Source organism: Anolis sagrei, chromosome 1 (genome assembly GCF_037176765.1).
Source record: "Anolis sagrei isolate rAnoSag1 chromosome 1, rAnoSag1.mat, whole genome shotgun sequence".
Lineage (NCBI taxonomy): Eukaryota > Metazoa > Chordata > Lepidosauria > Squamata > Dactyloidae > Anolis > Anolis sagrei.
Genome location: NC_090021.1, coordinates 72,884,129 through 72,908,774, shown reverse-complemented (window position 1 = coordinate 72,908,774; position 24,646 = coordinate 72,884,129). Strand labels below are relative to the sequence as shown.

Below are 24,646 nucleotides of genomic sequence, written 5' to 3'. Positions count from 1 at the left end.
TGACTTATAGGAAGGTAGATTCCGATTGAAAAAGTATGAACTTTTTGATAGTAAAAACAGCTGGGCAATAGAACCAATTGCTTAAGGAGGTTGTGAGGTCTCCTTCTCTGGATGTCCTAAAAAAAAAAAAAAAAAAAAGCTCGAACAGCTAACTACTTGCTGGGGATGCTTTAGCTGGAGATCCTGCGTTGACCAGAGAATTGGACTTGATGTCCCATGAGGCCTTTTCCAGGCCTGTGATTCTAGCAGGTGATTGAAATGATACAAGGTGACCCAAGGAGATAGAATTTAACCAAAGAGACAATTATATCAGTGGTTGCAGTCATCTTGCCTCTTTATAGATCTTTCTGAGTATTTTTACAGTCAGTTCTTCATGCGTGACCAAAGAAATAAGCGTGGACTTGGGGCTTGGGTTTGTTTTTCTTTTCTGGTAGAAATTGGAAGATTTGACTATACAACTAGTTTGCCAAATAAGTGTCCTCCTGTTCATGTTCCTTAGAGGAGCTATATTTATTTATTACTTTGTTAGTTACAATTCTTTGGCCTCCTGTCCAATTTAGACACAGAGACAAAACACATACTCTGGAAATCTTATAATATGTTGCTCTGGGCAATTCTCTGTGTTAAGTACATCACTAATCCGGAAAAGAAAACACTAGTCTGATAATGACACAAAAAAGCAGACAGCAAGGCAAAAAAAGATTATCAAGATTTGATTATACAAAGACACTGAAAAAAATTAATCCCTCAAACAAGTATTTTCCTGCACAACTGCATTAGGTTCTTTAACTGCTGGTTTATAGTAAAACTATCTACACAGAAGTATTTCAGAGGTTTTTATTTTTATTTTTAAAAAAGAACTAAAGCATTAATGTAAGCATTTCTTCTCAAACACAGCATACTTGACATAAATTGGAACAGAGTTTAGACATTTTAGCTGCTCATGCATTTTTAGTTGTCATATTCAAGCTCGATAAAAACAGGTGTTCACTGATGATCATAAATTAACCACAACTGTATTTTAAGAAACATGTCATTGCTTAAAACTCAAACAAGAGTTTAGTTTGAGTATGGGCAAAAAGTAAATATGTGGGGAAATTCACAACAGAACATCAAGTGTCGTCCCCCCCCCCCCCCCCCCCGGTTGTCTAACAATAGCAATTACAGATTAATGTATTAGATGAGTTCCTGGACATTACTACTTATTAAACAAAACTTGTATCACAGGTTAAAATAACTTGGAAGAAATAGATTCATAAACAAAAAACATTAAAATAAATGAAAGCAGCTCAACATGTCTCACCAAATCTTTTATTCGAAACTAATAATATGGACATGTAAAATAAAACATCTAGGTCTTGTAAACATTTCAATAGTAAACAAAAACAATTTCAACTTTCTACAGATCATTTGAAAGATTATTTTAAAATGTACCCAGAGACTATTGTTTCTTTTACCAGCCTCACATTTGTTATGACTTCCATTCTGGTAGCCTACCCTGGACGTGTATGCTTTTGAAAAAGCCTGCTTTCCCCTTTTCCCCACCTTTTCATGTATACTCAACAAAGGGGGTCTAGAGGCAGTTGCTGTTACTGTGACTGTTGTAGGCAGGCATACACAACTAGAGTAGGATCAAGTGAGGAAAAGCCTTATATTTCCCTGCTAATGCTTTATTTTACTACAGTATTTACTGCAGACACACTGTTTCAGCTTGGCAACCGAAAGTCTTTGGGCCCATCCACACAGCCCTATATCCCAGAATATCAAGGCTGAATAACCCACATTATCTGAGTGTGGACTTCGATAACCCAGTTCAAAGCAGATATTGTGGGATTTTCTGCCTTCATATTCTGGGATATAGGGCTGTGTGGAAGGGCCCTTTGTGTGTCCAGTACATAGAACCTGTTTTCATTTACAACTGTTCTGGTACCGGTGCTGTTTGAAACCTTACAAGTAGTCAGAGGAGAAGAAAGAGAGGACTGGGTAGACACAAAGAGGCTTTGTCAGAAGCTTTGTTATCTGAGGTATACCTGTAACACATATTCTGCTATTTTGTAGGCAGCTAAAAAGAAGAGTGCTTTCAAGGGAAACGGGGGCTATAGTATTTTGTGAAAGAGCTTGTGAAAATGGTGCTGGTGTTGGTAAATCATTCTTCATTTGAGTGTGTTTTCCATATATACTCTTAATTCTTGATTTAGGTCTACCGTGGCTAGTCATTAATTTTCACCTGGCTCTATCTGTTGGACCTAAGAGATCAAATAAAACAACAGATCACACAGTCTGAAAGTCTACCCAACCTTGGTTCTAAGAATCCCTCCTTGAAACACTAAGCTTGCTTATGTGATTAAAAAGAAATATGTATTGTAAAAGTATGTAGAAGTTCATATGTATTCAAGATTTGGCTATATGAGGAAATCTGTGTTGAATTTAAAGTCTGTAGAATGCCATCCACATCGATATGAGAAACGCTGAACTGAGTTTAAATTAGTGGAAAAATGTTAATAGCCTACAGACTTATTGGGATGCTTATTTGTGGATTTGAGAGCTGGTGGCCAGAGAATTACAATTTTCCTCATTGAGTTTCTTGGTCCCAGAAGCATGTGTATTCATCAGCCAGCCAGTCAATGACTGTGGGGTCTGAGATATTGACAATTGAACAGTTGGCTGTATTCAGATATGACACATGTAGTGATAAATCTTTGTATATTCCCAATGTACTTATTCAGCCAAATATGCATATAATCTCACTACCTCTGAGGATGCTTGACATAGATGCAGACGAAACGTCAGGAGAGAATGCCTCTAAAACATGGCCATATAGCCCGAAAAAACCTATAACAACCCATGCATATAATCATCTATTAAGTGAGGCAATTCTGCATGCATTTCATAAAGGAGACTGTTGTCTGCACTTCTTCGTATTCAAGATTAGTCATTAAGATTCTTTACATGAGTATACAAGGTAGTATGCTGAAACACTGGTAATACAGTGCCAATTTTAAAGCTGTTGTTAACAGTGTCTTATTAAAGGGATCAGATCACAAGAAACACCTGTACATTTAGGTGCTTTACCTGTCACTTTCCAGATCCTTCCGGCTACACCTCTCATCATTTATAGCCAATAAGGTCAATTATCATGGATTATGGTTACAAGTTTGATGAAGATTTTTTGTGATGAAGATTATTAACACTGGAATTTTCCACAAGCTGAATGGATGAATTCACACCCACAACCATGAACCTTTTGCTGATGGAATTGCTTGGGGTGAGCAGAGTTAAATTTTCTCTGCCCGCATGATATGTAGTCATGATCTTTGCTAGAAACCAATGCTCTTTCTCAGAATCATTTTGAAAAGTTAGTTTCAGACTCCTGTTCCCCACAGTCTCCAAATGATTTTTATGTCAGCCAGATGTTTACCCACTGCTAAGAACAACATGGTCCAGGTTTTCTCAAATTTTTGGGCCACCTACTTCTCCAAAAAGTATAGTTATCCACTTCATTTTATTTGTTGTTGTTCATTCGTTCAGTCGTCTCCGACTCTTCGTGACCTCATGGACCAGCCCACGCCAGAGCTCCCTGTCAGCCGTTACCACCCCCAGCTCCCTCAAGGTCAGTCCAGTCACTTCAAGGATGCCATCCATCCATCTTGCCCTTGGTCGGCCTCTCTTCCTTTTGCCTTCCACTTTCCCCAGCATAATTGTCTTCTCTAGGCTTTGCTGTCTCCTCATGATGTGGCCAAAGTACTTCAACTTTGTCTCTAGTATCTTTCCCTCCAGTAAGCAGTCGGGCTTTATTTCCTGGAGGATGGACTGGTTAGATCTTCTCGCAGTCCAAGGCACTCTCAGCACTTTCCTCCAACACCACAGCTCAAAAGCATCGATCTTCCTTCGCTCAGCCTTTCCTAAGGTCCAGCTCTCACATCCGTAGGTGACTACAGGGAATACCATGGCTTTGACTAGGCGGATCTTTGTTGCCAGTCTGATGTCTCTACTCTTCACTATTTTATCGAGACTGGACATTGCTCTCCTCCCAAGAAGTAAGCGTCTTCTGATTTCCTGGCTACAGTCTGCATCTGCAGTAATCTTTGCACCTAGAAATACAAAGTCTGTCACAGCCTCCACGGTTTCTCCCTCTATTTCCCAGTTGTCAATCATTCTTGTTGCCATCATCTTAGTTTTTTTGACGTTTAGCTACAACCCGGCTTTTGCGCTTTCTTCTTTCACCTTGATTAGAAGGCTCCTCAGCTCCTCCTCGCTTTCGGCCATCAGAGTGGTGTCATCTGCATATCTGACGTTGTTAATGTTTCTTCCAGCAATTTTCACCCCAGCTTTGCATTCATCCAGCCCCGCACATCGCATGATGTGTTCTGCATACAAGTTAAAAAGATTGGGTGAGAGTATGCAGCCTTGCCGTACGCCTTTCCCAATCTTGAACCATTCTGTTGTTCCATGGTCAGTTCTTACTGTTGCTACTTGGTCCTTGTACAGATTCCTCAGGAGAGAGTCAAGGTGGCTTGGTGCATGCCATTTGCCAGCAAATATGGAAAACACAAGAATGGCCATCAGACTGGAAAAAATCAACTTATATCCCCATACCAAAAAAGGGAAATGTGAAAGACTGCTCCAACTTCCGTACAGTGGCCCTTATTTCTCATGCCAGTAAGGTAATGCTCAAGATCCTGCAAGGAAGACTCCAGCAATACATGAAGCGAGAGTTGCCAGATGTTCAAGCTGGGTTTAGAAAAGACAGAGGAACGAGAGACCAGATTGCCAATATCCGCTGGATAATGGAGAAAGGCAGGGAGTTTCAGAAAAACATCTACTTCTGCTTCATTGACTACTCTAAAGCCTTTGACTGTGTGGATCATAATAAATTGTGGCAAGTTCTTAGTGGGATGGGCATCCCAAGCTACCTTGTCTCTCTCCTGAGGAATCTTCATTTTATTATGCTTTGTAATATTTGAGGTCAATAATTGGTATAATTCATGAGTGATATTTCCAGAGCTAACTTATCAAGCAAACCTTTTAGAAATTAACTTATGCTTTTTCTAGCTCATTTCCCCAGTTAATGCTGAAGCTGAAAATAAGCTTCAGTGCATTAAGCCATTAGAATTCATTGGGGCAGGTGACTCTTCCTCTATCATATTTAAGAATACTAGGAAGGCTTCCCTGCTGCTGTAGGAGAAGAATTGTTAGAATTGGAGGAACTACATCCAGGGCTCTGTTCTTTGGCAGATTATTCACTTTGTGTTGTTGTGGTTGTTGTAAAAGATTTGGGGATGGGGAAAGGGGAGATGAAGAACTTTCCGGAACCCAAAGAAGAAGAGCTAGGCCTGAGTTGGGGGAGGTAATTGAGGAAGTGTGTTTTTGGCTTAGCACAAAATCAATGCCTGGATGCAGAATGCCCAGTCTTTTAGGTCTGAAAGGTAGATGTCCCTTACTTGTTCCCAGCCTATGGCCCAATATTGAACTATTTTAATTAAAATATGCCTAATATTAAATTTAGGATCATTAGCTCTTGTGTGTCATTCCTGTGATGTTGCACAGATCTTTACAGGCTGTACGTCTTTATTTGGAGAGAGGAGACGGAAAGGTTTAAGTGATTCAGTTGTACAGAAAAGGGTTCTGCATATATACCCAGAGACTCTTAGAAATTTCAGATTGTGAATTCTCCACAGAGTAATCTTTGTAGATCGATTTGCTTTATAACTGTACCTGTGTTGTATGTGTACACTCTTAATTCAAACCAATCAGTCTTTATTAAACATTAACAAACAAGATGTTTGAAGAGTGAGTGAAATGTACATGTTGACAGAAGTGAAAAGAAAAGAGAGATACAGATAAGTGACAGTCTGCATGGAAGAAGTTGGGAAATGGGACCCCATGCTGTAACTTTCCTGAACTTATAGTTCCCAGATATATTGCTCTCCCACCATTGTCCAGGATAAATCATTTTATTGGCTTTGGAATTCATGTGGGGGGAAAGTCTAGATTAGACAAAAGTGTAATTGAAAAGGCAAGACTTTTCTTTTTGGAGGAGCCTATAATAAAATATTCTTCCTTATGATCTCATGATGAGAACATCCATAGTCTGTCTCAAATTGACATATCAAACAATGAATTCACTAAGAATAATTACCCCAATTAACCATTTGGATCTATTAGCATTTATAGTAATGAGTTTTCTAATTTCTAATAATTTTATACAATCAAATTAATTTTCAGGTCTAATATCTGACGTCTACAAGGGTTCCTCTCCGAAACATGCAGAATGTAGGGCAATTGAGGTTGCCCTGTGGCGATCGACTTGACGGTTGTCAGAAACAGACAAGATGTTAGAGGCTTCACTTTGGCCTCTTGGAAAGGCAATCATTAACATGTTGGGCTTTATGACTCCAGTATAATCAGCAGTGGGTAATTATAAGTAAGATGGTGTTTCTCCATGGTGTGATTAAAGTATTTTCATATCTCCTGGAAAAAATAATGGCTCCCTTTGTGGCTGTTCTACCAGCTCACATGTTCTGTTTGAATGAAGACATACAAACACACACCCCACTCAAAATACTAGGTATGTGTTGAATAATTATGTATTTTAAAACCCACAGGCCATTACAACATAAGTAAGCGAGAGAATACAATTTTTCAAGAGTATATGCCCTCAAACATACTTGTTGACAAAGTAATAAGAAAAAATAGGACAAAGAAACAAAAAGCAGCTCAGTATAAAAAATTCAGCATTTCATTTAACTTTTAATTATTAATTAGGTTATAGGTTATTTTCTGCCTGAGCAATCATTTTTCAAAGGTCTGCCAATAAATTGGACAGGTGTGGTTGTCTTCCAGAGATAGATAAGTTGTGTTGATACTAGGGAGTCAGGTGTGAATAATACAGGGTGTAATGTAATATGAATAATTGCTGAAAAGATGGTTAACAGTAATAATTCTTTTCTTTTCTCTTTCTTTCTCTACTTTTTATTTACACTTTTCATATTTTTACTATAATGTTAACATTTTTAATAAATAGGAGCATTTTTTAAAAAGAGAAGCAAGGTGATGTGATTTAGTATTTTGGGTTTTTTTTAATGAAAAACAATTGTAACATTTAAAAATAGCTTAAGATAATAGTCTTTATTAATAAAACCTAATTGGAATTATCCTGTTTAACTTTCAGTGACTGAAAAATGCAACGAAATAATGTACAGTCAACTATCTACATTCTCTGGGCTCAGGGGTGCTAGACCCCTTCAAAAATGGAAAACCACTATTTTTCTCCTGGGAGAACATCTCTCTCCAGGGTGTGATTAAATTATTCAGTTCTCAAATACTCAGAATTTCTAAGTCATCCAGTACAAAACTGTGGCCAGTATTTCCTAATGTGAGATTCATTGAGAGAACCCATTAATCAAAATCTGCACATGATCTGCTGCTCTAGTGTTCCAAATTGGTGACAAGTAGGGAAGAGTAATTTCCCCAAGAATTGCAATGTTTGCAAGATTGTACCCTGTAACAAATAGTAAATTGAGATTGTCTGATCTATTCCTGACTTTTATTATAGCAAAATAGCCTGGATTATTGTGAACCATTCTGACTGTAAACTCCTAAAAGTGCATGTGCTACTCCTTCAAAAGAGAGTTGAGTTTTCCTAGTTTCCAACAGACTTCACAAACTCTGAGGATGCCTGCCATAGATGCGGGTGAAACGTCAGGAGAGAATGCTTCTAGAACATGACCATATAGCCGGAAAAACCTACAACAACCCAGAGTTGAGTTTTGTCTTCCTATTAATATTACACTAAGCAAAGGAAGATTTTTAAAAATAATTTTTTTTCATAGAACTTGTTGCTAAACCTAACACAATACTCCAGTTTCCCAGATAACTTTTCATTATACAACAAATCCCTTAATAATCTATTCACTTCCCATATTCTATTGTTCCTGAATTGCCTTTGTTACACCTTTCAAGGGAAACGTGCAAAACAGGCTGCAGTCTTTTGACAGGTTGCTTCCTAAGTGCCACCCTCCTGTGCTGACAGATGAATGGTGAAAGATCTGACATCCTAGCTTTTAAGTGGCTGAGCAAAATAGCATGGGAAAGCCACAGTTCTCTTCTCCCAGTGGTTTTGTTTGGGTATGATTTACATTCCAGGGTGGCACAATGTATGCTTAAGCCTCTCCTTCAAGTAGGACTTACATCAGTGAGTTCAGCCATTCCCGTGTTTATTCGGACTATTTACCAGTATTCAGCATTCTCCAAGCAAGTGCAATTCCTTGAAATGGAGAGCTGCAGCAAAGACAGGACAGACTGTTAATAACTGGTATCTACACCCTCAACGTTTTTGGGTGGTTTTTTCAAAGAACTATTCATGGACTGGGAATGGAAGAATTTAAATAATGTGAGAGATAAATAATGCGCCACATATTTTAATTTGATAATGTAAAAGAAATTGTACATCAGTGTGAAGTTACTGGGTCAATTCTCTGACAATATTTCATGTTCCAAAAGGACAAAACCGAATTTGAATTCCAGTAGATAAGCAGTTTCTTCAAAAGTTTAAATGTGTGAACTATAGGGAAGATTTCTTTCCTTTTAACAATATGAGTGGGATACCATTTAAATTATGGAGCCCCCCGGTGGCACAGTGGGTTAAAGTGCTAAGATGCTGAGCTTGTTGACCGAAAGGTCGCAGGTTCGAATCCGGGGGGCGGTGTGAGCTTCCGCTGTCAGCCCCACCTTCTGCCAACCTAGCAGTTCAAAAACATGCAAATTTGAGTAGATCAATAGGTACTGTTTCGGCAGGAAGGTAATGGCTCTCCATACAATCATGCCGGCCACATGACCTTGGAGGTGTCTATGAACAACGCCGGCTCTTCGACTTAGAAATGGAGATGGGCACCACACCCCAGAGTAGGACATGACTGGACTTAATGTCAGGGGACAACCTTTACATTTTACCTTTACTTACCATTTAAAATAATCATTCGTATGGTAGCTCTCAGCCTTATGCCCTGTGTACTTGTCATATAGCCAGTCATGTTGATCTTCACCATGGTTTGTTCTGCCTATTTGGTATCTAATTTATTTAATTGCCAGTATCCCCAAACAGTAATTAATGGTTTAGTGGAATTTCACAATATTCAAAATGAAAAATCAATTTGAGAAGAATTTGAGAAGAAAGCATTTCATTTGAGAAGGGCAATACCAACAAACATTTCAGTAATGTGAACTCTTGCACTGGCTTTTGACAGCTGTCACTTTAGATAAGAATCAAAGCACCTTTCCTTTGCTTTTCAACTACAGTTCTTATTAGCTGTAGCAAAGTATAGGGAGTGTGGTGATTATGGGAGTCCCAACCCAACAATATTTGGAAAGCAACACATCTCCAGTCCTTAAACCACTGTATACAATCTTTTTAATCATTTGTTCTTAAACCAATTGTTGCTGTTTTCTGTTTTAAATGCAAATACTGAGCTGATTAAGTATATCCAGCTTCATTGCTGAGACTTATTCTGATCTAGATTTGATTTATATGTTATAATTATCCTTCCATTTTTGTTTCCATACTTTTTCAATGACTGTTTATCTAAAAGCACTACATCTTGTGCATCATTTAATAAATGTCTTGTTAAATATACAAGGTTCAAAAGAAATGCACAATATTTTTAAAGTACAAATTTTATTCTACACCTTTGCTATTTGCTGAGGTCACAAAAGAATCCTTCCCATTTCTATTCAAATTTAATTTGGTCCTCTCCTGCATTCAGTCAGAGCAATCCTCAAAATGGCTGTTGTTCTTGATATCCATTAGAAGCAACATAGAATCATAGAATCATAGAGTTGGAAGAGACCTCATGGGCCATCCAGTCCAACCCCCTGCCAAGAAGCAGGAATATTGCATTCAAATCACCCCTGACAGATGGCCATCCAGCCTCTGCTTAAAAGCTTCCAAAGAAGGAGCCTCCACCACACTCCGGGGCAGAGAGTTCCACTGCTGAACGGCTCTCACAGTCAGGAAGTTCTTCCTAATGTTCAGATGGAATCTCCTCTCTTGTAGTTTGAAGCTGTAGTTTAATGCTGTAACTGAATTCCTGCTTCTTGAGTATGGGACAGTGGGGAACATCTACAAGATTATATATATACATATATATGTGTGTGTGTATGTGGGTGATTTACACATAAAAAGGCAAACATTCAATGCCTCAAAATAGATACAGATGCATCAAAACAATACAAAATAATGGAGAGTAACAACAGAAAACTTACAACAAATGAATTAAGTATCAAAATAAAATAAGAACAAGAACAAGAGACTGAAGAAGGTGAATGTGTAGAAGTGTGTGTAGAATACTGAAAGAAGGTCTGTGCAAGGTGGGTCACAAGGAAGTTGACAGACGCATACAAGGAAACCCCAAAATCCATATGCACTGAACCTGACTTATTGCCCTGATCTGGCATTGTTAGATTACCATCTATTCAGCAAACTTAAGGACTCCCTGTGTGGAACAAGACTTGGAGATGATCTGGCAGCTGCTAATCAGTGGCTCAGATGAGTGGAACCAGAGTTCAACCCAGCATGTTGAAAATTATATTGCAATTCTTCAATCCTATGTGTTTATTTACTTTCTGTCTGTATGGTAAATTATTGGGATTATGTGGAAAGTGACATTTTGTTCTTAAAGCATGTATCAGTGTACTTTATGAATAGCAACGATGTAGAATAAATACCATAAATAAATAATACATAAATAAATAACTTTTATTTATATTCCACCCTATCTCCCCGAGGGGACTCAGGGTGGATTCCAGTGACAGAAGGCAAACATTCATTTCCTATACAATAAAAACTACAAGTACAGATACATTGACAGACCACCCAGAACCCAAAATAAACAAATGTATACCACTCAAGATTCACAGAAATCGGATTAAAACCCACATGTCAAATTGAATTAAACAAGCAAACAACCCAGAATTAAATAGAATTATATCAATATAAAATAACATTTGGATTTTTTAAATGGTGTACATTACTTTTAGAGTGACACTAGGATCACTTGTAATCATGTCTTCAGCCAGTATACGTAATCAGTGGCCACAGTGGTTATATATGTTGAAAATTATATTACAATTTTTCTGAAGGGCACTGTTTGTGGGAAATAAAAACTATAAATCAGGACATGACAGTACTTCTTTCCTAAGCAGCTTTTGCATTGACTTTTTCCGTTAGATTTTTTCTTCCCCAGAACAATTACTTTGGTTGCAATTCTAGGAAGACAACAGGAATTTTCTTGGCTCTGACAACAAGAAAGAATCTTTAAACAACCAGTTATTTATCTTACTAAACCATTTTTTTTTGTTGAATAGTTGTGATAACTTCTCTTCTGTGAGTCTGGGAGAGTTCCTGTTCATTTCTGAACATACTTGTATTCCCAGGACAAATTTATTACATTATTAATCAACTGATGTAATGTAATGGACTGCTCTTTGTTTGAAGGCTCAAATTTTCATTTCATTTTATTTCAAAGTTGATCTCATGGATCTGTTACGCTGCATAGGCCTGCAGAAAAATGGCATTATTAAGCTGCTCCCATCTTTTGTTTTGCATCTCGATCTAGTTTTAGAGTCTGATCTAGCAAGGAAATCTCCAGGTGGTACTAATGTATGATTCTCAGTGGTTATGTTTGCTTTGGACCATACAATCTAAACTTCCTATAATTGACGCAACAGACGGGAAAGGGTTAAAAGCGACTTCTTGTTCCAGATACTGGGATCACTGGATGTTTAGGCTTCAATCCTATGTGTTTATTTTTTTCAACTGAGAAATAACCATTCATTCAAACACTCTTGTGTTAGTAAATTATTCAACTAGAAAACCAATTTTGAAAAAGAAAACAGTTTTGAATGCTTGCACAAAAAAGAATATTTTAGATTGGCCCCAAAAGGAGAATAATGTTATTCACATCCAGTCAAAGATATATATACATGTATATAAGTAAATAGGTAAATAGATTGAGTAGAAATCTCCCACACTACAATCAGGAGACCACAAAGAAGAAAGGGGGAATTGAAGAAAAGAAGAATTAAAAAAGACCCTCATGAGAGAAAAGGAGACCTCCCCCCCCCCCCCCCCGAAGTAGCCTGGAAGCAAAACCAAAAATTTCACAATTTTATTTTTCACATTTCTTTTTTTTTCCTTCTCTTTCTCTCCCTCACACACTTTTCCCTTTTCTTCCCCCTTTTTTCTTTATTGTTTTTCTTGTCCCATTGGATTTTTGAAATTCTTTTTTAACTATATGCACTATGAAAATATCTAATAAAGATTATATATTTTTAAAAAAGTCAATGCATCAACATAGGTTATGCATCCAAAACGTTCTTCCATCATCCTCTTTTAAAATACATGGCTTTCACTGACTACTTTGATAAAAATATTGCTGTCTTAAAAGATACTGTTGATTTTTTTAAAACTTACATTGGGAGTTCAAGCATTTCTGCAGAGAATCTGCAGGGTTTTTTTTTTAAAAAATTCCCGTAATTTCCCTTAATTTCGTGCAGGATGCAAGAAATCTATGAGTAATTCTTTGTCATTCTCTTTGGCGGGTTGGCAAAAAAAGGTTCACATGTATAGCTATTATTGTGTGTAATGACTTCTAGACTGGGGAGGAACTGCTTATTTTTGGTAGCCTTGTTAATATGATTTTCTCTAATTCTCCAAACAATATTAGTTATGTAGAATAAAGCTTCTGTACTTTCATGAGGAATGTTAAATATCAGTGTTGAAGCATTATCACATGGCTATATTGCCTTCAAAATTTGCAATGTATAAGATTTCAGACTGAATATTTCAGTAACTTCTCTTCTAAACCCTATTTTTGTCTCTGTCAAAATTAAGCATTTGTTATTTAAAGTTACCAGTATTTATAAAGCCATAATCTACTTTGCACAATGTAGATAGTATATGCAAGGGCAGGCAAATTCCAAAGGTTCAAACATGCCCCAGTGCTATAACTTAGACCCCTTCCACACTGCTCCTATATCCCAGGATCTGATCCCAGATTATCATTTCCCAGATTATCTAGCAATGGGGACTCATATAATCCATCACATAATCTGGGGATCACTGAGACTCTGCAGTCTGCATTGCCCACCCTAGAAACAGTGTGACCATTATATTATGTTAATCCTTTTCACATCAAATGAATAATTGGGATTTACATAACAATGGGATTTACATAATGATGTACAATTTGGTAACTGATTCATTGGGCCTGTAAATAAGATTGAGGTAAGTATTTTATATTTGGTAAGTCTTGATTTGGCAGAGACAGTTAAGTGCAAAAGCACTTTGCACTACATTAACTCCGGGGGTAGGCGGGGGAGTAGTAGGATTGAGGGCTTGACCATCCCAGTTGAAGGAGACAAAAGCAAACTGATGCAGCCTCTTTTACCTTGTATTTTCCTCAGTTATAACTTTTGCCATCTTGACCACATTCTTATATGTCCATATGTGTTTTGAATTTAATCTGTGAAATGTTGGAAGTTATGTGTGGAACGTCATATACGTTTGTGAACCTCATAGCTGATCTTACCTGAAAACTTCATACACTGTGATAAAAGTACATCATAAGGACAACACAAAAATACACAAAACACAAAAACACACAAAACAACTGAAATCTTTATTTTAGATTAAGACCAGTCTTCACTGGCTGAATGGATGCATAATGAATCTGTTGCTAGATTCCATGGTGTTAAACAGGAAATCTGCTGCTCAGGTGAGGGAACAGGAGTAGAAGTTTGATTGCTTCAATGAATTTTGCATATGCCTACTTATAAGCTGTCATGGAATTGAAAAGCAAAATGTAAACTATTAAAAGACAAAGTTTCTATACAATTTTTTTAACCATTATTTGGAAGAATAGATATTTCTGTTGCCCAGTAATTCTTTATTTGAGAAAAGCTCTTTTTATTCTATTGTAAGCGAAATGTACACTAAAATTTCAGCTGGGAAAGACTCATTCTTGTTATGTACATTTTTCCACTCTTTGACCCAGGTTGCTGTCTGTGTAGCAAAATATTCTGCTTCATGGATTTCTTAAGTCTGCTTCAAGGCAGATGTTGAGTGAGAACAAAAGGTCACCAGCAGTTTCAGGAAGTGCGGGGATAGTGGGGCAAAAATGATTTAATATGCAAACATTTATTAAGAGAACAGACTGTATTGATGGTCATAAGTTAATGGATGTGGAATGGAAAGTAGAAATGTAGATAATGTATAGATACCATGGAGCTTTGCTGCTTAAATTGTATGTAAGCAAGGCTACATTTTTCCTAGTCATGCTGTTTTTAGGGAAGGATTTGTTTAATTTGGACATGATTAAGTTTTCTTGGGTGAGGAATATTACCTACGTGTAGGTGCTTGCTTTTACAGGCAGTTCCCAAGTTGTGAACTAGATATGTTCTGTAGACTTGTTCTTAAGTTGAATTTGGATGTAAGTCAGAACATGTTCCTGTTTTAAGTGTAACTCAACCAAAAATATATATTCTTTAGATCTGCTGCCTTCACCTCTTTGTAGTGCTCTTGTGATAAGTACTTTGCTTTTTAAAAATTACCCAAATACAAATTATTCACAAATACCTTTGCTGCAAGTCAATCTTTCATGGTTATTTTGTGTGGACAGTTCATTATTATCTTGTATGAATTTTGGAATACATTATCTATCATACAAAGAAGTCCTGATGATTCCGTAATTGATCTTTGCCAGTGTTCCTTGAAATCAGTGCTTTTGCCATTGGCAAAATGCCATTGTTGGTTGTTTAAACCCTCAGATCACAGTTCATCTCAGGATTTTATTAGCACAGTTCCAGCTATCTGTATTTATACATTTTTCCTTACTCTTTTAGCACTTATTTATAAATGTTATGGAAATAACACTAAGGATGCATCTATACTTTAACTGCCATAGCTTAATGATTTGGGATCATTGGAGTTTTAGTTCTACAGTAACTTGGTATAAACAAACTGCATACTTCTAAAACCCAGTATTCTTCACTATTGGCTACACTGTCTGTCGCTGGTGCGAGTTGCAATTCATTGTTGATTGTTAGATATCGTTATCTAACAATTTGGCCCACTTTTATCGTAAAGGCTCAATTTGGTAGTACCAATTTAATCACATCAACTGATTCAATGCAAACTTTCATTTAACCAATGAGTGAACATAGGGTTTATCCCTGAGTAGTAGTTGCAGTAGTATAGTAGTAGAAACGCTAGATTGTAGCCAACCTGTTTGTATTATGGAAACCTGCTTTGTCTGCCTGGGTGCTCTGTGGATTAGCAGGCAATGCTTATTGGAAGGTGGAGGGTAGCTAGTTGTAGAGATCTATCAGGGTTTCTTCATCCTCAACACAAGCCCTATCTCTCAGTCTCCTGTGCTTGAATGTGTATACTTAAAGATGGGCAGCCAGGACAGGCCACAAATTCTTCTGATGTACCACGCAACTTCCTGCCCCAAAGTCTTCTTGCCTGAACTCACTGAGCAGTGGCATGAGCTTTCCCTCACTAGTTGTGTTGGGGGATGTCAACATCCATTCAGATATCTGTTTATCAACAACAGTTCAAGATGTCTTGTCTATCGTGGATCTATCCCAAGAGGAATCTGGTGTCACTCATGGTGCAGGACACACTTTGAACCAAGTTTTAGTGGAAAGTGGAATGATGGTAATTTGGATGTGGAGGAACTTAACATATTTCCATTGTAATAGACTGAACACTAACTCGTAGAATTTAGACTCACTGGAACTCCGAGCCTCTGCAGGGGTGGGCCTGTTTAGGTTGGGTCACTGCAGGAGGCTTTTGGAGCGGGATGGATTCTTGGAGACTCTTATTGCCTTGGTAACAGGTGGTACTGTTGAAGTTTTGGCTGATTTCTGGAATAGGCAAATTGCCAGGATAGTGGATGTGATCCCTCATGAGTGCTCCTCCTCAGGGAAAGGAGCCAAGTAACAGTCTGGTTTATTATGTGGCTGAGGGTGATAAAATAAGTGGGGCAGAGACGAGAGCTATGATACTCGAAGATTGAGAGTGCGAGTGAACATGGGCTACTACTCATTGGAAAGCCTCTGCTTTGGCAGTGACAGCAGGTGGGGGAATCCTTCACTGTCACCATTTCTATCTATAGAGTGTTGTCCAGTGGAGCTCTCTCGAATAGGAACCTTTTACATTCTGCCACAAGAGTAGTATGTAAACCACTCAGAAGTTTGCAGTGAAGAATTTGCACAACAGTTTGCTAATAAAAAAACATTTGGGTGTGCTCTAACCTGGCTGCTAGTATTTGCAGGTCCAATTGATGTAATTTGCCCCTTGCTTGTCCTTTGTTATTGGATACATTTCAGTTTGTGTAACTTGAATATGTAGACGGGACCCTTGGAAAGGCAATAACCAGGATACAGATGCTGCACTCAAGGTTCCTGCCAATTTAAAAGCAACCTGAAATTGACTGGAGGAGTAGTGAATAATACCACAGTAATACAAGGCAGGTTTCCATCTTTCCTAAAAGAGGTAGTGGTCATGTTATTATTGAAAAATACCTTTTTTAGTCTCAACCGTGTTGAAGAACCATCAGCTAGGCTCGAGTATCCTTTTTGGACTTCTTCCATGCTTGATGGACTGGTAGGCTGGTACAAACTTTTTGGGAAAAGATAATCAAGTAAACAAACAAAATAATTACTTTAAAAAGGGTAAGAAAACCCCAGAAATGAGTAAAGAAGATATAGAAACAGCATGGAGTGCTGACCAAAAGATTGACAGTGTGAATCTGGGGAGCGGGGTGAGCTCCTGCTGTTAGGCCAACTTCTGCCAACCTAGCAGTTCAAAAACATGCAAGTGTGAGTAGATCAACAGGTACCACCTCTGCAGGAAGGGAACGGCACTCCATGCAGTCATGCTGACCATATTATCTTGGAGGTGTCTATGGACAATGCTGGCTCTTCAGCTTAGAAATGGAGATGAGCACCACCCCTCAGAGTCAGACACGACTAGACCTAATGCCAGGGAAAACCTCTACCTTTATCTTTACTCCTCAATCCTAAGGAGTACTCTTCACAGGTGATTTGCATGCAAATTAATATTTTCTGAAAAACGTTCCAGTATTGCACATGAAAACAGTTAGTACTGCTCCAGGTGGGCACCTCAAAAAACAGAGCCCCTATTATTCTCAGACTGAAAAAAATGACATTTTTATTACTTTGTGTTTTTTGGAATTTTAAAAATGCTTTTTCAGCATTCTGTAATGTGGTCATTTCCCTGGGGGGCTCTTTTTAGACTACCTATTTGAAATCCAGGTGCTTTAATAATATCTATAATGTTTTATTTAAAAACCACATTTATTATAAGAAGATGTCATTGGCTTTATTGAGTAATTAATAGAGATCATTAAGTTGTCACTGTGAGTGAAATCTGAATACATTTGCAGCTTGAAAAACATACAATGTACAGTCTGGGAAGCAAAGGAAAGCATTCAGCCTTTGGATTTATTCCTTGGTATTATGAACAGATAAGTATTGTTATCTTCCATAATAGAAAGACTGTTCTAGTAGAGCTACTGAAAGGATTATAGTAATATAAAGTGAAATTGATCTGTTGGGGGGACTCATCTTGCACAATTAAAGAGTTTCATTTACTGAGGAACAAAAGAATAGACATGTTTTAAACATCCTTTTCATTTATTTCATAGGATTACCTTGAGTGTATAACTGACCAATCCAAGCTTTCTCTGGGGACAGAGGAACGATCAGCATTGTTTGGAAACATAAAAGATATCTATCATTTCAATAGGTAAGTAAATAGTTGACTTAAGTAAAAGCATATACACTGACTACTAATCAAAGTAATTGCTGTGTTCCCCCACCCCCACCCTTCCAGCAGATTAAAGACTGAATTGAAACAAGAAAGGAGCCTAGAATAAATAAACCTGGGTGCGGTAACATAAAACAAAAAAGCACAAGGTATCTATGGAGTTCTACCATGACTTCTGTGGAAACATTTGAACATTTACTTCATTTAAAAATATGTCAGGTGGATGCAGAACAAACGCTTCTTATAAATGAAATTAGATGCGCAGGAAACCAAATAGCAATGTTCTGTTGACTATATAGATGTTCACTTTCTGTTCTTAGTCCCTTGTTAGCTTCTCTTATAAGGGGCTACTATCAAGTGAGGAGATGGGTTACTTTTTTCCAGGCTCCTGAATATAGGGGTGTGTTTCTGAATATAGGAGTGTGTTTCTCATAAACTCCAGACACCATGCCATTGCTCAGGATCTGTAGTACTGAAAGCATCTAGAAGACACCTGGTTGTCCATAGCATACTGAGAAATGTAACAAGAACAGGAGGAGCCTGAAGATTGTGTACTCTGTGGTTGTGTTGTGTTTTGTTATATTTGTTTTTTGTGGGATTTTTGCAGGATTTTGTTGGCATCTGGTTCTGTCCCTTTTGTTTTTGTGTGTGTACTACTGGATGGCGCACAATAATCATTTCAGTTTATTGAAATAAACTGGACAATCCTAACTTTGGTACTCAATTACTATATGTACTCTAATATAAGCCTAGTTTTTCAGCCCTTTTTTGAGGCTGAAAAAGCTCCCCTCAGTTTATTCTCGGGTGAAGGTCCTAGCAGGAACGTGTGGGGCTAAAAGAAGGGCTTCTTTCAACCCCATGCTTTCCTGTCAGGATCCTCACTTTTCCACACAGCAACCCACTCTCCTTCTTCTCTTCCTCTCTCACACAGTGCACACCTTCCTCTCCTCCTCTCACGGAGCCAGTCTTTCTCACTTTTCCTTATTCATATTGTAGAGAAGTGTTTATTATAAAGTGTTTATTATACTGTGTTTAAACTGTATTTATGTTTTACATTGGTTGCCGTGGCCTAGCTGTGAGAGATAGGTTGCCATGGTGACAAGGCAGAAGAGGAGGTGGGCGGAGCTTAAGGAGAAAAAGGTTTGAAAGTGACAGTTAATTTTCAGTCAGGAGGATGGGACCCTGAGAGGAGGAGCAGAGTCAGATAGGACTCTGGAAAGGTAGTTTAGTCAGGAGGAAGAGACCCTGAGAAGAGGGCAGAGTCAGTTAGGGCTCTGTGGTGTGAAGCAGTATAGATTCAGTTAGTTCTTAGTATTTGTGAATATTTCTTCAGCAAGGGAGCTGAAGGAGAAACCTCGTTAGATTGCTTGAGTTAAAAAGAATCTAACAGAGGGGGTTTTAGGATCGCCAGTAGTGGAAGACTGGAGATCAGTGGTTTGATCCGGTATAGGACAAACAGTGCGAATATTCACAACAAGGAACACTGAAATAATAAAGCACTTCACTGTAGAAGGAGTTTATAAGATTGTAACATCTAAAGCCTGAATGTATCTCAACCAAGCCATATTGTAACCATCAAGCATATGCCAAGCTCAACATCTCAATATTGCAACAATTACGCTTTGTTTAACAATAAACTTGTTCTCTTTGTATTTTAATCCTGCCTCCTCCATTGATTTTACATTCGGTGCATTCCACTCTACCAAAGTTACCTCACAACGCAAATAGGGATAAACAGAGACTTTAAGACCAGCGTCTCTAAACATATTGGTGGCAGTTTAATTTAATAGCAGTCTAGGAACTTCCTTACATTTTTGGTAATCCCATTTGGTGGGATTAACGCACGACTTTGCATTTTCTTGGTGGCATTGATACGTCTTTACAATATACACACAGCATTTTCCTCAAAATGTATAGTTAAAGTAAACTGTGGTGATTATTGGAAAGATACATAAGCACATTTACATTGAAGAAGGTTAGAATAATGATTTCATCAGAGTTGGACAGTCTTATCTTAATGTATTGTCGAAGGTTTTCATGGCTGGAATCACTGGGTTGTTGTAGGTTTTTCAGTCTATATGGCCATTCTCTCCTGACGTTTCACCTGCATCTATAGCAAGCATCCTCAGAGGTTGTGACATTTCGCCTGCATCTATGGCAAGCATCCTCAGAGGATGCTTGCCATAGATGCAAGCAAAACATCAGGAGAGAATGCTTCTAGAACATGGCCATATAGCCTGAAAAACCTGCAACAACCCAGCCTTATCTTAATTACAGTTTTATGTAAATATTCAAAAACATTTAACCTACTGATGCATCAATTAATGTAATTTTATTGGTATCTATTTTTATTTTGAAATTTACCAATAGCTGCTGCATTTCCCACCTTCGGCTTATACTCAAGTCAATATGTTTTCCCATTTTTTGTGGTAAAATAGGGTGCCTCGGCTTATATTCACTCGGCTTATATTTACTTAAGTAAATATGGTATATATTTTTTACACTAGAGAATCTGTCTAGTTCTTTTAGAACTGCCCTTCCAAGCCCTAATATTCTTCACATTTCTTAACAGCAGTCTCCATTTTGTATATCATCTGTGGCCATTGTTTTTGTATGCTTAATGTTCAGCTGTAAACCTAAAAATGGGGTTTCTGGTCAATGCAGACAATATCTAGTTACAAAGCCATTTCCTCAGGGAGTCGTGTGGAGGGGATCTATCAAAAGAATCAAAAGGCTATGGCAATTGTGATTTTCATTTATAATCTGCTATAAAGTTCATAGCAGTGTGCATCCACTAACAGAAACAATTGACAACATCTATTTTGTTACCCCTCCAGTACATCAAAGCTAAATAAACAGGCAGCACATGAAAGCGTGCTTATAAGCCCAACAAGGCAAAGTTGTAAAAATAAAACTGTCTATCTTAGTGCAGGAAAACATCTGGGAACTTAAGTAGTGCAGGGTTTTTTCTTTCCTTCTTTAATACCTCGGGCAGACTTTTGTGATGGCATTTATCGCAATTGAGAGTGGAATAGCTGAAAAAGTGCACTTCAGTACTCAGAAAGAAAGAGATAATGTGTGTGATTATTTATATATTTCTCCATGCCTTCAAAAATAGCTTCAGCTAAGGATAACATTCCTCCTCTAAACAAAGGCCTGGAGGAGGTAATGGGCTACATGAGGAGAAACAAACTGAAACTAAATCTAGACAAAACAGAGGTGCTTGCCATTAAGGGTCCTAATCTGGGGATGGTGGTGTGTCAACCAGTTCTGGGGGAGAGGTTACACTCCCCCTGAAATACTGCCAAATAGCTTCTGGGCAAAGTACAAGAAACTAAGTTTTTGACCTTTAAAGCCCTGCATGTTTTGTGTCTAGGTTATCTTCTCCCATACTATCAACCCCAAACACTTAGACCCTTTGAGGGACATCTGCTCCAACCAACCAGAACCCAACTAGTGACCATAACTCAGAGGACCTTTTCATCGGTCACCCCAAGACTGTGGAACATGCTGCCAGGAGAGCTCTGACAGCTAAATGAGCTGCTGGAATTTAAAACCTATCTAAAGACCTATTCTTCCAGCAAAGCTACCCAGTTGGTTTTAAGCATAAATTTTAAACCCGTGTCCTATGTTTTAATCTATGTCCTGTGTATTTAATATGTATTATAGAACTAAATTTTAATATGTGTGTTTATAGAATTTTTGCAATGTTTGTGTGTTTTCACTGTGCTAAGACCTGTCTTGAGCCACTAGGAGAGGTGGGTAAGAAATAAAATTATTATTATTTAATGCATAGCACTAACAATGGTGTCATAAAACCAGGGATTATTGGATTTCATTATTCCTCTTAGAGTTCACTTGCAGTGTCTGGTGTCTCCAGATTCCTTTATTGTAATGAAAAATAATTTGGTTTAACCTAGCAGTTAAGAAAGCGTGCTCTATAAAAGCTAGAACCGGTTTGTTGACACCAAAACACAGATGTGTGCAGTTTTTTAAACTTTCTTTTGGGAGCATAAGTTAAGGGGAGGACTGTCATGACAAGATCATGCATTTCAAACTTCACCACTAAACAGCACCGTAACTGCCACATGAATAAAGTGCTCTACCTGCCTGTAACCTTCTCCCCTATTTATTACAAGTTGAGTAACCCTTATCCAAAGTGCTTCAGATGAGAAGCAGTTCCTTTTATTGCAATTTATATTCAAAGTGCAGAAAGTATTCAAAGTATTTAGAAAAAAATACTATTTTTCTTTTTTTCTTTGTATGAACTAGTGAACTTTTGCAAGACTTGGAAAACTGTGAAAATGACCCAGTAGCTATAGCAGAATGTTTCGTATCTAAGGTAAGTGATATTATTTTCTTTGTAATATTAAACAGGGCTCTGTTTTATTTCAGCTTTTTCATACATAAATCACCTTGACGATGACACCATTTTGCAAATGTAATCACATCAAATAGTTTAGTATGAGTGAATTCTCAACTTTTAGTTGAGTTCCTATCTGTATTTTGTATTCCTGCTTTTTTCTGTCAGGAGTGAATTGAGAAACTGCAAGTCGCTTCTGGTGTGAGAGAATTGGCCTTCTGCAAGGACGCTGGCCAAGGAACTCCTGGATTTTTGATGTTTTACCATCCTGTGGGAGGCTTCTCTCATATCCACGCATGGGGAGCTATAGCTGACAGATGGGAGCTCACCCTGCTCCCCAATTCGAACCGCTGACCTTTTGATTAGCAGTTCAGCTGGCACGAGGGTTTAACTTGAATTTCAAATATACCAAACATTAACAAATTGATGGCTGAATTTCAAAAATTTCAGACAATTTAGTGTAGTTAACATTGACTTTAGTTTGGGATACTCCTTTTTTGACTTTACAGTGAGGACACTTTCTTTTTCTGAATCTGTCAGAGACAGCTTATGGGTGGTCCACAAATGTATGATGAGAAATCTTTGACTCTGAGTTCTTATTCCAAAATAGTTTGTGGGATGGATGTTTCTACTTTAGATGTATGGAGTTGGTTTTGGCTTCCGGTGCTTCTCAAGAAGAACATAGATAGCATCTGTCCTTACTCTTTCCCCTCCTACATTCATCTTCTCTCTCCTTGTGACATTTTGACATTTTATTCACCTTGTCAAACTTCATATGTTAGCATGATCTGTACAGATATATTTATGGCTCTGAATAAATGTATGTGTCTTTATATTTTCTTGTATGAGGCAGGATGTTCCTGCTTGCCAGAATGTATGCAATTAAATGCAAGTTGGATGGAACTGTAACTAATCCAAGGATAATATATATATATATATAATACTGGCCCAGAGAGAAGTATCGTAAATTTATTCACAAGCAAAAAAAGTACAAGCTATTTCCCTCACATCCCACCCAAACTGTACTTTTTAGAAACCGCAGCCCCCTCCTCCTGCTATTTATTAGTTGGTGGAAAGGGGTCCAGAGAAGTGTCCAGCTATGTTCTTATATCTGTATGCATAATGATATGCCATTCTCTAGGAGAAGCCATTTCAACCTATGGCGCTCCATGTGTTTTTAACTTCAGCTCCCAGAATTTCTGGCCATTGAATAAGTGGCTAAGGCTTCTGGGAGATCGAGGCCAAAACACCAGGAGGACCGCAGGTTGTAGAGGCCTTTCCAAAGGGTCCTCCAGAGGTACAGAAGAATGACCTTGGTGCTGTATGTCCAACTGTAGGAACTTAGCTGGATGCTTCTCAGCTGCTCTCCATTATTTAGTGGACAACCCACCAAAATGTTGGTTTGATATGGAGTTTGGCATTTTACGTCAGTAGAAAATTACAATCCATCAGTGATTACCAACAAACACATAACTAACAAAATCCTAAAAGTCAGTCAATTTTGTGATGCCAGTAGAAATCCTGAATTTGTGTGTTGACTACATTTTTATTCAACTGCAATACATTGCAGCCTCATTTATTAAGGCTGTCAATCAATTACAATATTAAAACTCATTGTGTTGCATGGCAAAATACCACTAAAAAATCTAGAGCAGCTTCCCCAGTGGGACAAAGGATGTATGTCGAGGGCTTTCATATGACAACAATCATAATTTAATCTACATCTTATTTTTCCTTCCCCTTGGCTGTATGCCAGGATGCAATCACAAAACATGAATACTAAATACCAGGAGGTTGGGGATTAAACAACGCCTTAATGGATTTATGGGACTTGAAATATAAAAGCAAAGTCACCGCCTGATTGGAGGAGATCTTGAGCTAGGGGGAGTGGAGCGACTTCCATGTCAGTCAGTGAGATAATAAAACTGTTTAAGATTTTAGTCCAAACTTCAAAGGCATTACTAAAGGTGTTTGAGAATATACCTTAGCATCTTTATCTGATACGAGAGGCACCAATCATTACTGGAGAAAACACTTGCACAGTGGAATACAGTCATGTACACAATACCAATTATGTCCATAGTCACAATTCTGTTGGTAATTTCCAACTACAGTAGACCCATTGCATCAATTATTCAATGGTAAATCAACACTTAGACCATTTAATGCAGTTTCAAACCAGTATTAAAGAAAGTGGTTTCACTCTGCAAATGAAACCATAGGAAATCTTAGAACTACTTTGAGGTCCAGATGGTGATTTTTCAAACCACAGAGCACTGGTGCACATTTCTTTCACACAGTTTTGTGGGAGTTTGTTGTCTCATCACCACAATTGGAAGCTAGCTTCAAATTGCATTAACTTGGCACTGTAAATGAGACTTGCATCTTCTTTATTCATGGCTAACTATATGATTTAGACCCATATTTCCATA

At 37.9% G+C, this 24,646-nt stretch overlaps 1 protein-coding gene across 4 annotated transcripts in view; it reads left to right on the top strand.

Annotated features, from left to right (window-relative positions):
- Nucleotides 1-24,646, top strand: part of PLEKHG1 (pleckstrin homology and RhoGEF domain containing G1) — a 115,189-nt gene that overhangs the window by 64,126 nt on the left and 26,417 nt on the right. For all 4 annotated transcript variants that reach the window (XM_060753556.2, XM_060753557.2, XM_060753559.2 and 1 more), the window contains 2 exons: nt 17,730-17,830; nt 22,124-22,193. In XM_060753556.2, the coding sequence (XP_060609539.2) occupies nt 17,730-17,830; nt 22,124-22,193 (171 nt within the window). The remainder of the gene's footprint in view (nt 1-17,729; nt 17,831-22,123; nt 22,194-24,646) is intronic.